At 38.9% G+C, this 13,725-nt stretch overlaps 2 protein-coding genes across 2 annotated transcripts; both read left to right on the top strand.

Moving 5' to 3' along the window:
• On the top strand, positions 1 to 8,586 carry LOC103180198. The gene is made up of 8 exons (XM_042334039.1): positions 1 to 157; positions 2,130 to 2,196; positions 2,874 to 2,944; positions 3,599 to 3,662; positions 3,937 to 4,004; positions 5,489 to 5,579; positions 7,368 to 8,455; positions 8,572 to 8,586. Exons 1-8 carry the CDS (start codon positions 77 to 79, stop codon positions 8,584 to 8,586), a joined length of 1,545 nt encoding a protein of 514 aa, XP_042189973.1. The 5' UTR covers positions 1 to 76.
• A 111-nt stretch (positions 8,587 to 8,697) lies between these two features.
• On the top strand, positions 8,698 to 12,713 carry LOC103180143 (mucin-20-like). Its single transcript, XM_007895811.2, has 4 exons — positions 8,698 to 9,922; positions 10,704 to 10,767; positions 11,614 to 11,698; positions 12,217 to 12,713. Exons 1-4 carry the CDS (start codon positions 8,768 to 8,770, stop codon positions 12,260 to 12,262), a joined length of 1,350 nt encoding a protein of 449 aa, XP_007894002.2. The 5' UTR covers positions 8,698 to 8,767; the 3' UTR covers positions 12,263 to 12,713.
• The last annotated feature ends 1,012 nt before the right edge of the window (positions 12,714 to 13,725 follow it).

The raw sequence follows: 13,725 nt of genomic DNA, 5'->3' as shown, positions 1-13,725 counted from the left end.
GGGAGGGAGTGAGGAGGGAGGGAGTGAGTGTGGGGAGTGGAGCGAAAGGAACCCGGGGGCAGAGAAAGCGGCCGCCATGGGCGAGCGTAACCATCGGGGCAGTTTTCAGACCAACGTCCAGCGGTTTCTGAGCACCCTGGAGATGATCATTACGAAGGTGGGTGTGGAGGGAGGGAAAGTGAGTGAGAGAGAGAGAGAGAGAGAGATAGAGAGCCCGGCCTCCTCCATCGCCTCCTGCTGCAGGTGTGGCCCGGCCCCTGAGAAGGAGGAAGGAGGAGGAGCAGCAGATCACAATAATAATAATAATAATAATAATAATCCTTGCATTTGATATAGCGCTTTTCACGTCGGGAGGACGTCCCAAAGCGCTTCACAGAACACACTGTAAAGTGAATTGACCGTATGTTTGTGGGCGAACGCGGCGGCCAATGGCGCACAGCGACGTCCCGCAAACAGTCGCGGATTGAAAATGACCGATTTATTATTGTTTGGGGGTTTTGGAGGGATTATTATTAGGCTCTGTGTGGGGTAAGGAAACTTGCCCAAGGTTTCGCCCTGACCTGCCGGGAATTGAACTCAGGTCTCTCGCTCGCAAAGCGAGTGCTCTAACCACTGAGCTACAGGACTCCATTATCATTGTCATGATGATAATGATCTTCGAGACGTCTCAAAAGCGCTTCGCGGAACATACCGTAAAGCAGTGACCTGCGTAAAACGTGTAGCTCTGCCCCCGCGCTCGAGGTGGGGTTGAATCTGGGGACGAGAGTGGGCCTCCCCCTCCCTCACTGTCGGCTTCTGTCCCTGGCCCCAAGGAAGCTGCTCCGATCCATGAGAAGCCAGAGTTTCTCCCAATCATTATACAGTGAGCCCCCTTGGAGAAACCCCCCCCCCCCCCACCACCACACACACACCTTATGAGAGACCTGCACAAACCTCCCAAAGTAGGAGTGGTGGAGGACAGGTTAACTGGATGCCCTTTTGCGCAGCCGACTTTGCCCAATGCAGCTGCACAATATTGTAATAATAATGCTTGCGTTTGATACAGCGCTTTATCGCATTGTCGCTACGTCTCGAAACGCTTCACAGGATATACTGTGATGTGAATTGTGGGCAAAACACAGCAGCTATGGCGCACAGCAATGTCCCACGAACAGCCATGGAATGAGTGACCCAATTTTTATTTGGAGGTTGGATTGTTTGCCAGGACACCGGGAGAAACTCTCTTCTCTTTTTGAATATTGCCATGGGATCTGTAACATGCACTTGAACAGGCAGCTGGGACCTCGGTTTGACGTCTCACCTGAAGAGCGGCACCTCCGATAATGCAACACCCCAGCACTTGCATTGGAGAGTTATGGAGGAGAGCACCTGGGTGTTGATGCGCTTGCTTGCAGACTGTAGGAATGTCTGTGGGCCACAGGGGAATAGGAACGCCTATGCTATTGCTACATCTAAAGTTGATTTAATCTGGGCCCGTCACATAATTGTGTCCGGATCGTTTGTCCCCATGTGACATTTTGATGTATTTTGTGTGTGTGTTGCCTTGTTCCTTTAAATCAGGAAAAGAAGCCTATCTATTAACTATTTATTTAAAATGTAGTGCATTCTTTAGTTCTTCTTTCTCTCTCTACCTTCACCCCCACCCCCAGCAAATGTTTTGTGGAATATTTGTAGAAGGAAGAATCATAAATTTGCACATTCCCCAAGTGGGTTGATAACTGAGCTCACTTTGTGCATGTCAAGACCTCCAAACATAATAATAATTATTGATTTGATATAGCGCCTTATCACATCATGGAGATTCTCAAAGTACTTCAAAGGATATACTCTGAAGTAGATTAACTATTCTGTGGGCAGTCAGTGTAGCGCTTTCTTTGATTTCTCTTCTTTCTTTCTCCCCCCCCCCCCCCCCCCCCCACTCCGCCTCCCGCAAAAGTTTCGTGTAATATTGTCGCATTTCACAAATGTCATATTTTGGTGGGAAAAACTGCAAAACTATTTACGCGTTGAAGATGATGAATTTATTTACACATTGAAGTTGTTAAAAGTTGTTATAAATGTACAGAAATGAAATATTGTTTACCCTAATTGACCTGGATAGTAAAGTTGTTTACTTGTTTTGCTCCCAGTACAGTGAACCAAATGAAGATGACTTGGTTATTAATCTTGAAGATATGACCTTTGATTCCCCGTCAGGTAAGGGAAAAGATAAATATGACAACACTCACAGTCTGACACAGATTTGACTTGTGGATTAGTTTTTTGAAGTTAGATTGTGAAAACGTTTCCAGTGGTAGAGCATTTTGAAATGTTTTGGTATTGTGACAGTAGAGAAACTTGTTTTCCAACGTTTAGTGTGTCTGGTGGCCGAAACCCGTACATTATGTTACATCTTTGTTAAAATATGGATGTATCTACATTTACCAGGTATCTATTACTGCAGTGTCAGCAAAAAACTGTGGGTAGCTATGCTGCTCATTTGTATCACTGGGGTATGAAGCAAAGCTCCTCTGTGTACCAAATTCTGATTTCTGCTCTCAGAATGACGATGAACGTCAGTTTTCTCCTGACCGAGAAGAGTTGTTTTCTTTTCAGTTAGCAGGGAAGAGTGGTGTGTTGTTTTGGCCAAATCACCAAATAATAATCCTCGCATTTGATTTGTATAAGTGAAATCAAGCAACATCATCTTTTGGGGCTGCTTTTGCTTCCAGTGCGAGTGTGCTGTAAAAATTCTGCCTTTGAGATCTAACTTGTCAAGTCCATCAAATATTTTTGTCTCTAGCATATTTCTATTACTGTTCGTGGCATGTCAAGGTGACAAAGTTCACATAGCGTTAAGTGCTGTTCACAAGAACTTTTTTTAATACTTCAAGGTCCTAAACCGTGGTGCCCTACAGAGATCTTTCGTGGGAGAAAAACAACTGAAAACAGCCTTATAGAAAAGGTACACAAACAATATATTTCACAACACTATGTTGTTTAGTGATGGGTATAAAGATAAGTGATTGGCATTAAAGTTGATAATACTTACTATACTATTCAATTTACTGTAATTTTCATTTTGTCCTTATTTTGTCTCTTCTTACAACATTCTTGGATTGAGTGACCAAATTATTATTATTATAATTTTTTTTGATGGGATTATGATCCACCAATCGACTAATAACCGGGTTACTCTTTACTGCTAGGTAAACAGGCGCGTGTGGAGTAAGGAAACTTGCCCAATGTTGCGCCCTTCCCGGGAATCAAACCCAGGTCTTCTCACTTGCAAGGCGAGTGCTCTAGCCACTAAGCTACAGGACTCCCTATAACAGTGCAGAAGTGTACTGTAAATAAGCCAGTCTCATTTTTTTGTTCTATGTTGTCACATACAGTTATTTGTTTGGGCCTTTTGCTGCGGTGGGTATGCTAATTATACCAATAAGGATTTGTGGGCTCTTTATGCTACAGTAATGGATACCTCTTAATGGTAATCCAATATCGGCCAATTTGTGCTGTATTGTAAGCGGAACAATGTGGAAACATCTTTGAGTTTTTGTATATGACTGGATGGTAAATTGAGAAAAGCTTTGAAACAACTGTAGTTTGTTTTTTCCAGTTTGCTGAAGTGTGTGAATCTGAGTCCTCAAGACAGTCAGACCTGACATGCAGTGTGTTATCAGGTAAGATAGAGATTAACTTGAGATGTGACATTTCTCTTATTTTTCTGCTTCATTTTACTGAAAAAAGGGTGCTATATAAATGCATGTAGTTGGGCAGAATAATATTAAAATTGGTTGTTAGTCAATATGATTTTATTTTAATAATGTTACCAATTTTAAAGATGCGACAACTAAACCGAGCTACAACGTGACGTGAAACTCAAATGTAAAAGTAAATTGTAATGTGGCTAATTTAAAAAAATTACAACTAAGCAAATGTATTACCTTTTTAAAGGTGAAGCAGATCAGACGTTGGATGTTGACATCTTAAAGGATGAACAGTGTGGTCGTCAAAGATCCAAGGTGTGTAGTTTTGCTAGATTGTTTCACTGGTTTAAATACTTTGTATATTGAGCACTAAATAGTTGAAGAAATGTATTAGCCACCATATCTTAAGTGTTTCTAAGCAAAGTAATCCATCTTCTGATGCACATAAGATGTATTCAAAATCACAGGAGATTTACCCACTTTTTCTGTTTTGGCATCAAATGTTTTTTTAATGAGCTAACATCCTGGTTTCTCTTACTCTTAATGGTGACTCATTTCAGCTGCTAATTTCATGTTCTCTCGATCAAGTAAAATATCTGAATGGAATCTGTCAATTCTATAGAACGCTAAACTTAATTTACCGTTCTTAACAATTTTTAAAATTTATTAGCAGCAGAATAATATCTCCTTGGAGGAAATTAAATTCCAAGAAAAATGCAAAATAGACAATGATATTCTGCTATATGCTAGTGATCTTGGAGAGAGAGTCTCAGTGAGTACTGTGGTGATCTTTTACGAAAATAATTTGAGGGTGGGAGGATGTGCTTATGTAATTGAGTGTTCATGTAAGTAAATATTGCAATTATAAATGTACAGAATACCAGTAGGAAATCTGACCTGAGTCTTTTTGATAATAATAATCCTTGCAGTTGATAGGGCGACTTATGTCATTGAGACGTCTAAAAACTCTTCACAGGATATCCTGCAAAGTGTAGTGAATGTATTTTGTGGGAGAAATTTTGTTCCCATTGATAGTTTAAAAGACCTCAAGATGCCCATTGTTTTTCAGTGGAATTGAAGAATTAACTACAGTGCAAAATAGTGTTGAATTGAAATCATCTCTCTGTTGAATTATTATTTATTAATCTGTACTGAAACAAAGTATTATACAATTCCAGTGCTCCGTTTTATCTGCTGCAATTTGCCAATTCCTCCACCCTCCCCCACCTACCACCAACATTTTTATTATGGTGACTGCTTGTTTTTCCCATTGAATTCATAAGTAGATTGTATGTTGGACCCTAAGTGATATCTCCCTTCATATCTCTGAGGAATTATTTACAATTAGACAGAATGCATATTGATATGGTACACTAAATCAAGCAACGTGGAGTCCTGTAGCTCAGTGGTTAGAGCACTCGCTTTGCAAGCGAGAGACCTGAGTTCAATTCCAGGCAGAGCGAAACCTTGGGCAAGTTTCCTTACTCCACACACCTAATAATAATCCCTCCAAAACCAAAAACAATAATAAATTGGTCATTTTCAATCTACGACTGTTTGTGGGATATTGCTGTGCGCAATTGGCTGCCGCGTTCGCCCACAAATATACAGTCAATTCACTTTACAGTGTGTTCTGTGAAGCGCTTTGGGACGTCCTCCCGACGTGAAAAGTGCTGTATCAAATGCAAGGATTATTATTATTATAATGTCCCACAAACAGCCAAGTGTAGGAGCATTTTTTTTAACATTAAAAATATATTCCTGTTAATGGTTCTCTGTCTGAAATTTATATTTTATAGGTGGAACACCTAGCAAAGACTGAAAGTCAGAAGCCCTTGCTCATCTTTACTCCCCAGTCTAAGAATATCAACTCGCGACAAATTTCTCTAGGTATGCATAGACGACATCACTTTTTAAAATCCTTTGATAGTACAAAAACAAAATAATTTTCTTTGATAAGAAAGTGTTTGAATGTAGTCTTGAGCCGTTGACACATACACAAAAGAATGCAATTCCAATGCTTTTTGGTAAGTGCATGGGGTGACTGGACAACATGCATTGAATTACAGGCAACGTAGTTTTAAACTGTCACCACATGCGCACCTACTAGATGCAGTGCTGAACAACCATGTGTGCACTTACGCACATTGAATTGCGCATGCGCAGTGCAGATTATTAATTAATTTGTATTTTGTATGACTTGTACAGTTTGTTTGACTGACAAAGGAGTTTGATAAGGGTAAAGCAGTAGATGTTGTATATGTGAATTTCAGTAAGGCCTTTGATACAGTTCCTCATGAAAGGCTGGTACTGAAAATAAAGGAAGTGGGGATCAGGAAGTATCTTAGAATGGATACGTAATTGGCTGACCGATAGAATCCAGATTGTAGTGGTACAGGGAAAGTCATCAGGCTGGGAGAATTTTATTAGTGGAGTTCCACAGCGGTCTGTTTTGGGACCTCTTTTATTTAACAACTTCATAAACAACCTGGAGCTAGGAGTCACAAGCACAGTGGTTAAATTTGCAGATGAAACAAAGCTAATGAAGGTGGTAGACTCAAAGATGAACAGAATAGGTTACATAAGGACTTAAACATTCTTAGGAATTGGGCAGATCGATGGCAGATGAAATTTAACGTAGAGAAATGCAAGGTGCTTCACATGGGGACAAAAATCCAGGAAGGGATGATTAATTAAATGATAATAAAATATGAAAAAGCAAAAGAAAAGGGCCTGGGATCCTGATTGATAATAAATTGAAGCTGTCGCAACTGCGCTCAGTCGATTTGAGTAAGGCAAACCAGATGCTGGGATGTATTAACAGGGCAATGTAAATAGTGGGGTAATCTTGCCACTTTTTAAATCTGGTGCGTTTGGAATGCCACAATATAAAAAGAATATTTCAGTGATTGAGACGATACAGAGGAGGACAACCAAAATGATTGAGAGGATGGAGGGACTGGACTACGAGGCGTGATTAGATAAACTGGATATGTTCGCACAGGAAATGAGAAGGTTGGTGGGGGGGGCGAATATGATTACAATCTTTAAGATTCTGAAGGGAAGAGATAATGTAGACCATGATGAGCTGTTTTATCTTGTACTGAACAGTAGAACCAGAGGACACACATGCAATTGAAGGGGGGTAAATTCAGAACAAATCTACGGAAACACTTCAATGAGCGAATAGTAAACTTACAGAACAGGCTCCCTCAGGAGACAGTGGAAGCAGAAAATGTTGTTTATTTTAAGAACAAATTAGATAGATTTCTGCTAGAAAATAATATCTTGGGATACAGTATATAGTTTGGGACACGACATGTCAAGAGACTGCCAGAATGGTGGAAGGCGAACTAGATGGGCCTTGGTCTTCTTTCACCGAGCAAATTCTTATGTTCTTATGCAAGAGTTGGGGAGAGAGTAGTCAAAATAAATAAATCTACTTGTTTCAATTGAACTTTTAAGACTTTGAAGGAAATCTTTGTTCCTGAATCTAAAGATTAATACACCATTTAAAAACTATATTCTATTCATACACAGAGCACTTCACCTCCTTTTTTCAGTGGAGTTTTATATTTATGTAGCATCTTATTTTTGTTGTAGCCATTTTATATAATAAATGCACTATAGTTTATATTACGTTTTGTTTTGGGATATATTTATATATTTTTTTGTCAGATTGCAGTGATTTTCAAGAAACCTTTTCTGGAGACTTTGGATGCTGCTCACCTAAATTCAAGGATAATAACAAAGAAGATCCAAGTTCAGACCTTTCCATCTCCTCCAGCCAGTTGTTTGAGAATTCAACAACATTTGTATCTGATAGCAAAGAACTTGATTCGCTCAAATTTGCAAAAATCCGAATTGATCTAAACAGATCTGATGCAGGCAAAGGTGTATCTGCATCCATTGATGCCTCCATTGATCATTCTTTCATTGATGTTGATGTTTCATCTAGTTTAAGTGATTCCACACTTGTTGACATCTATCCTGGTATGCTAGTTTCAATGAGTAACTTGCTTGAGAGAAGTTACAAGACGCATGCTGCAACAAGGTTAGTTAAGCACTATCGACGTCTCCAGATGAATGTCAGCAAATCTAGGCGTAATACCACCCAAGACAGAGTTAACCGGAAGACCAAAATAGTTCCTCCACAATTGAAGAAAAGGATGACTCAAGGGACTCTTCTGGAATGGAAGGAAAATACCGATAGCAAACTTGCAGATCGAAAAGTATATTCTCTGACAAAATACAAACCACAAGATAACCTAGAACAACGTTTTTCTGCAGGGGTTACTGGAGATTTCAGGACAAAGTTGCAAGCAAGTAATATTGGATCTTTGTCATTTCGAAATTTGTACAATGAAGCTGGTTGCTCCCCGACAATCCAATTGACTTCTTACCATTCATGTAGTCCATTGTCAATTATAAATGGGTGTTATAGTAGCAAAACTGAAGTTTCTAATGCAGCCTCTCCGAATGGGTCAACTCTGCACAAATTGAATACTCCACCTGAACAAAGATTGCGGAAAAATAAACGGCTTATAAAATTGAGATCATCTCCTAACTTGTACAGATTAAACTCTCGTAAAGCTTTGTCCAATGTGGCTTTGGCAGAGTTCCCATGCTCCATGCCTGTGAACTCGCAGTCCGATGTAGCTGTGGCACAATCTCCATGCTCCACGTTTGAGGTTAACTTGCTTCTAAATGCAGAATCTTCTGCACCAGTGAACAATAGTCCTCTGGCAAAGTTTTCACCTTCGAAAGTAGAAAGTTACAAAAAGAGCGTGACTAATTATTCTACTAGCCAAATAAAGAAACAGAGGCGTTCTGTTTGTTCTTTTTTAAATTGCATTCCAAATGTGTCCTGTTCTTTCCAAAGACCGTTGAAAACTGAGAAGAAAGAAATTGATGTTTTTGAAAGACTGTATCAGCAACTGGTTCATTGTCCATTCTCTCTTTCACCTTCCGTGAAGAGTTTCAAGGTAATGAAGTTGAGGGACTATTCTGTTCCTTGTGGTTCTATATCGATAACCTCTTCTGCAGTTTCACCATCCGTGTTATCAAGAAAAAGTGCTATGATATCAGTGGTTTCTGCAGTCTCTCCTTCCCACCTATCAAGCAAAAGTTCTATAGTATCGGTGACTTCTCCTGCAGTCTCTCCTTCTCACCTATCAAGAAAACATGCCATGGTATCAGTGACGTCTCCTGCAGTCTCTACTTCCCATCTATCAAGAACAAATGCCATGGTATCAGTGACGTCTCCTGCAGTCTCTCCTTCCCACCTATCAAGAAAACATGCCATGGTATCAGTGACGTCTCCTGCAGTCTCTCCTTCCCACTTATCAAGAAAACATGCCATGGTATCAGTGATGTCTCCTGCAGTCTCTACTTCCCATCTATCAAGAACAAATGCCATGGTATCAGTGACGTCTCCTGCAGTCTCTCTTTCCCACCTATCAAGAAAACATGCCATGGTATCAGTGACGTCTCCTGCAGTCTCTCCTTCCCACCTATCAAGAAAACATGCCATGGTATCAGTGACGTCTCCTGCAGTCTCTCCTTCCCACCTATCAAGAAAACATGCCATGGTATCAGTGACGTCTCCTGCAGTCTCTACTTCCCATCTATCAAGAACAAATGCCATGGTATCAGTGACGTCTCCTGCAGTCTCTCTTTCCCACCTATCAAGAAAACATGCCATGGTATCAGTGACGTCTCCTGCAGTCTCTCCTTCCCACCTATCAAGAAAACATGCCATGGTATCAGTGACGTCTCCTGCAGTCTCTCCTTCCCACTTATCAAGAAAACATGCCATGGTATCAGTGACGTCTCCTGCAGTCTCTACTTCCCATCTATCAAGAACAAATGCCATGGTATCAGTGACGTCTCCTGCAGTCTCTCTTTCCCACCTATCAAGAAAACATACCATGGTATCAGTGACGTCTCCTGCAGTCTCTCCTTCCCACTTATCAAGAAAACATGCCATGGTATCAGTGACGTCTCCTGCAGTCTCTCCTTCCCACCTATCAAGAAAAAGAACTGCTTGTTTTGATCCGAAGAGGGAGAGTTCTCATTTACCATTAAAGAAGTTTCGCTCGTTCCCAGAGCCCTCAGTTTCAAAGAAATTAAATCCGGAAATGGTGGAGCTCGATACGAGAGTACAAATGAAGACTTGTCCGTGGATCCCAGTGAATACGATTTATTCTCCAAGCGGGACACAATCAGAGAAGGTACAGTAATTGAATGTTGTACAGGTCCAGGCAAAATTGCTCCTTAAAATGTAATCACTCTTAAAAACTTACAATCATGTGTATGAAAATAGGTTTAATGTAATAAAATATGCTTAATAATTGCCTGTACATTGCATTGAGTATAACTGTACCCAAAGCATTCTGCGGTGTACTCTGTTTAGAATATTTACCTCTGTTTACCCAGCAGTAAGTAGGAACCCGTTTGTTAGTTGATTGGCGGATTGCTTTTCCAGGGGTAATATCTTGAAAAGAAAATAATTTGGGCACTCAATTTACGACTGTTTGTCGGATACTACTGTGCGCCACAATTCGCCCACAAAATATACAGTCACTACACTTTACAGTATATCTTGTGATGCTCTTTGAGACGTTATGAGACGCTATATCAAATGCAAGGTTTATTATTATTGGTCAATTCATGAAAGTGACAAATGTCTTTCCATTGCAATTCTCCAACAGTACAATATGGACTGTTTGTGGTCAACCGTCTTGATTTTGCAAGACACAATTTATATATATGGTAACGATGATAATAATAATCCTTGCAATAGGTACAGTGCCTTTTATCTTGGGCAGACGTCCCAAAGTTCAGGATCCAATATGCCAACATCTCACAAACAATGAGATGGGGTGAAATTAATTAGATTTTTTTTCTGGGTTTGGAGGACTCGAGGAATATTGGTCAATATACATTGTATTTACCATTTGCAAAGAAATTACAAAAAATGAATGTTTTATTTGCCTTTTTTAAATCCCACAGAAAGCTCCAGTTCTGAGCCTTACTAAATGGAGCGAGATGGCGAGATTGTGCTCTGGCTCTTCTCGTATGTATTGAATTGTGTCTCTGGCTTTTGAAATGTTTTAGGATTTTAATTTTTCACTAAATATATGAAATTTGATGAGACGTTGATCCCTTAAGTGAAAGTTGTAATATGATTGTAATTTTTTTTCTGTGTGTAGTCTTATCAGTTATCAGTTATGTCCTTATATTAATGTAAGACTTTTAAAATCTTATGTTACTACCTTATTTACGTTAACTTTCGTAAAATCCAGGTCTTTTGAGGTACGAAATCTGTCGTGAACACTGAAATTCCACCTCGCCTCTTATAAAATGGAGTCTATACTCGAAGATGCAGTGTAGTGGTGGAAAGTGATGGTGGGGGAGTGTAAGAACATTGTGGAACTAACTTACATTAACGTTTTCACAATCTGACCAGCACTAAATCTAGTTGTCAAGGAATGGTTATAATTTCACACAATGGAGAGGTTTTTTCCAAGTTTTACTACAGGGCAGTCCTGGGATAAATGTTCCTGAGTAGACTGCCTATCATCCTCATTGCCCTTCTCTTATTAATGTTGGATTGACTGAAGGATTGACTAAATTTGGCCTGCCTAAATCCTGCCAGTTACATCAATTATAAATGTTAGCTTTTTATTCTTTATTTGCTTTATGATTTCCATACTCTGCTATGTCTTCCAAGTCCTGCTTTTACATCAGTTGTAGTCTTAAAGTCAGGTCATATTATACTTGACTAAGCAGCCAGCATATTTACTAAATCCTGTATTTACTAAACCCATGCATTCAACCAGCGTACATTTCTTTTGAACAATGTTTTGTTCAAATTGTTTTCAAACACAATCTTGTTAGTAAAATTGTTCTTTTGTTTCAGCTCTAGCTCTTCCTGTAATTGACAGTTCAGGAAACACAGTGGGCCTACATTTATCACCCAGGATCATGCATAAATTTCAAAAAAGGTATGTCCTGAATAATAGGATTTTTTACATTTCTATCAATTCCATTGAAGGGATACTTGTGTCCTATTTGTTTTGCTTGAAAATTATTTTGTTGCATTTGGGATTCAATTCAGCTCAACCAAACATTATATAGCTCTGTTTTTGATGATTTTAGACTTGCAATTTACATTATAATGGTAAGCACTGTATACCAATGTATACCAAATCTTAGGCAAATCCAAAGAGAGAAAAGTGTGCATCTTTTGAAACCTACTAAGTCAAATTAATTTTTCTTTACTTAATCGATATCCAAAACAATAGACTTACAAAACAAAAAGCTTTTAGCTTTAGTGTGTGCTTTATCTTTTGGTGTATTTTAGATGTTTAGTTGATGCCTTACCAATTTTGCTATTTTTGAAAATGGTATCCTAAATCCAGTTATAACAGTGGTATAAAATTAGCGCTATGAGAATTTGCACATCAAGATTGGTTAAAAAATAAATAAAACTTCAATGTAACTTGTTCTGCTGTATCAACAGAGTGTCTAGAAAACTGGACTACAACACAGCAAACTCACCAACGTGAAAAGCCCAGACTTCAGTTACTTCATGATGAGAAAACTATACAGTTTCAGGAGAAATGTGTTTCTGTGATTTGCACGAAGTTGAACGTGTTTGTAAGCTAATTTTAAATGAACGCTTACTTTCTCTTTCCCCTTTTCAGTGCCTTGGGATGTCCTCCCGTTGTGCTATCTAAATGCAATTTGTTGTTGTTTTCTCCCTTCAAAAAGCGATGTTGACCAGCAGCAATATAATTCAACTGGTGCAGTAGATTGCTTGAACCCTGGACATAATGTACTAGAAAACACGCGAATCATGGCAGTGGAGAGCTTATATGAATTATATCTTCCAGCTAAGGTTCTTTTTAAAATAAAATTTTTCTTTTTAAATTAATTTAATCCAATCTTAAATGAGTAACAATAATACTTTATAACCATGTTTTTAGAATCCCCCTACAATCCAGGGCTCTTAACATTTGTATCTCATTAACAATCCAATTCCTAAGATGCCTTGGCTTTGTTTTCTTCAGATGTATTTTGTTACAGTACTTTTTTTTAATTTTATGATACACTGTCTAGTATTATTTGTGGCTAGTTATCTACATTAATGTATTCAGCTGGTCATGGGAGATAACATTTCCAAATATTTGCCTGAGAGAAATATTCCATGGTTTTAGTTTGATATTTAAAAAAATGTTTATATAGAACCTTTTCTATCGATTGGTACACATCAATAAAGGGTGCAACAGTAAAGACTGCTGTAGTAATTCAAGTAATTAACTCGATGCAAGATGAGAATTTACAAGCAGGACACATTATTTTGCATTGCATTATGTCTTGCAGTGCATGTGGCTATCTTGTTTGCCCACAAAACACACAGTCACAGCGCTGTATATCTTGTGAAGTGTGTTGGACGTACCCTTAACGTAAGACATTATACCAAATGTGAAGATTATTATTGCGAAGAAATACTGAGTCTCAGTAGCTATGCTTGAATAACTTGAGGCTTTAGTTCATATCCATGGTAAATTATTACTAGGATATGCCTTATTTTTCTAAAGTTCTAATTTTCTGCTCCCTAGAGAAACAAACATAAATATGATGATACTATGAAGTATTAAGTTATTGAAAATAAATACACAACAACATCAACAACAAATTGCATTTAATAATAATAATAATCCTTTCATTTGATATAGCGCTTTTCACGTCAGGAGGACGTCCCAAAGCGCTTCACAGAACACACTGTAAAGTGAATTGACTGTATATTTGTGGGCGAACGTGGCAGCCAATTGCGCACAGCAATGTCCCACAAACAGCCGAAGATTGAAAATTGACCAATTTATTATTGTTTTTGTTTTGGAGGGATTATTATTAGGCTCTGTGTGGAGTAAGGAAACTTGCCCAAGGTTTCGCCCTGACCTGCCTGGAATTGAACTCGGGTCTCTCGCTTGCAAAGCGAGTGCTCTAACCACTGAGCTACAGGACT

Source organism: Callorhinchus milii, unplaced genomic scaffold (genome assembly GCF_018977255.1).
Source record: "Callorhinchus milii isolate IMCB2004 unplaced genomic scaffold, IMCB_Cmil_1.0 Scaffold4, whole genome shotgun sequence".
NCBI classification, from domain to species: Eukaryota; Metazoa; Chordata; class Chondrichthyes; order Chimaeriformes; family Callorhinchidae; genus Callorhinchus; species Callorhinchus milii.
This window is presented reverse-complemented; position numbering and strand designations above follow the sequence as displayed.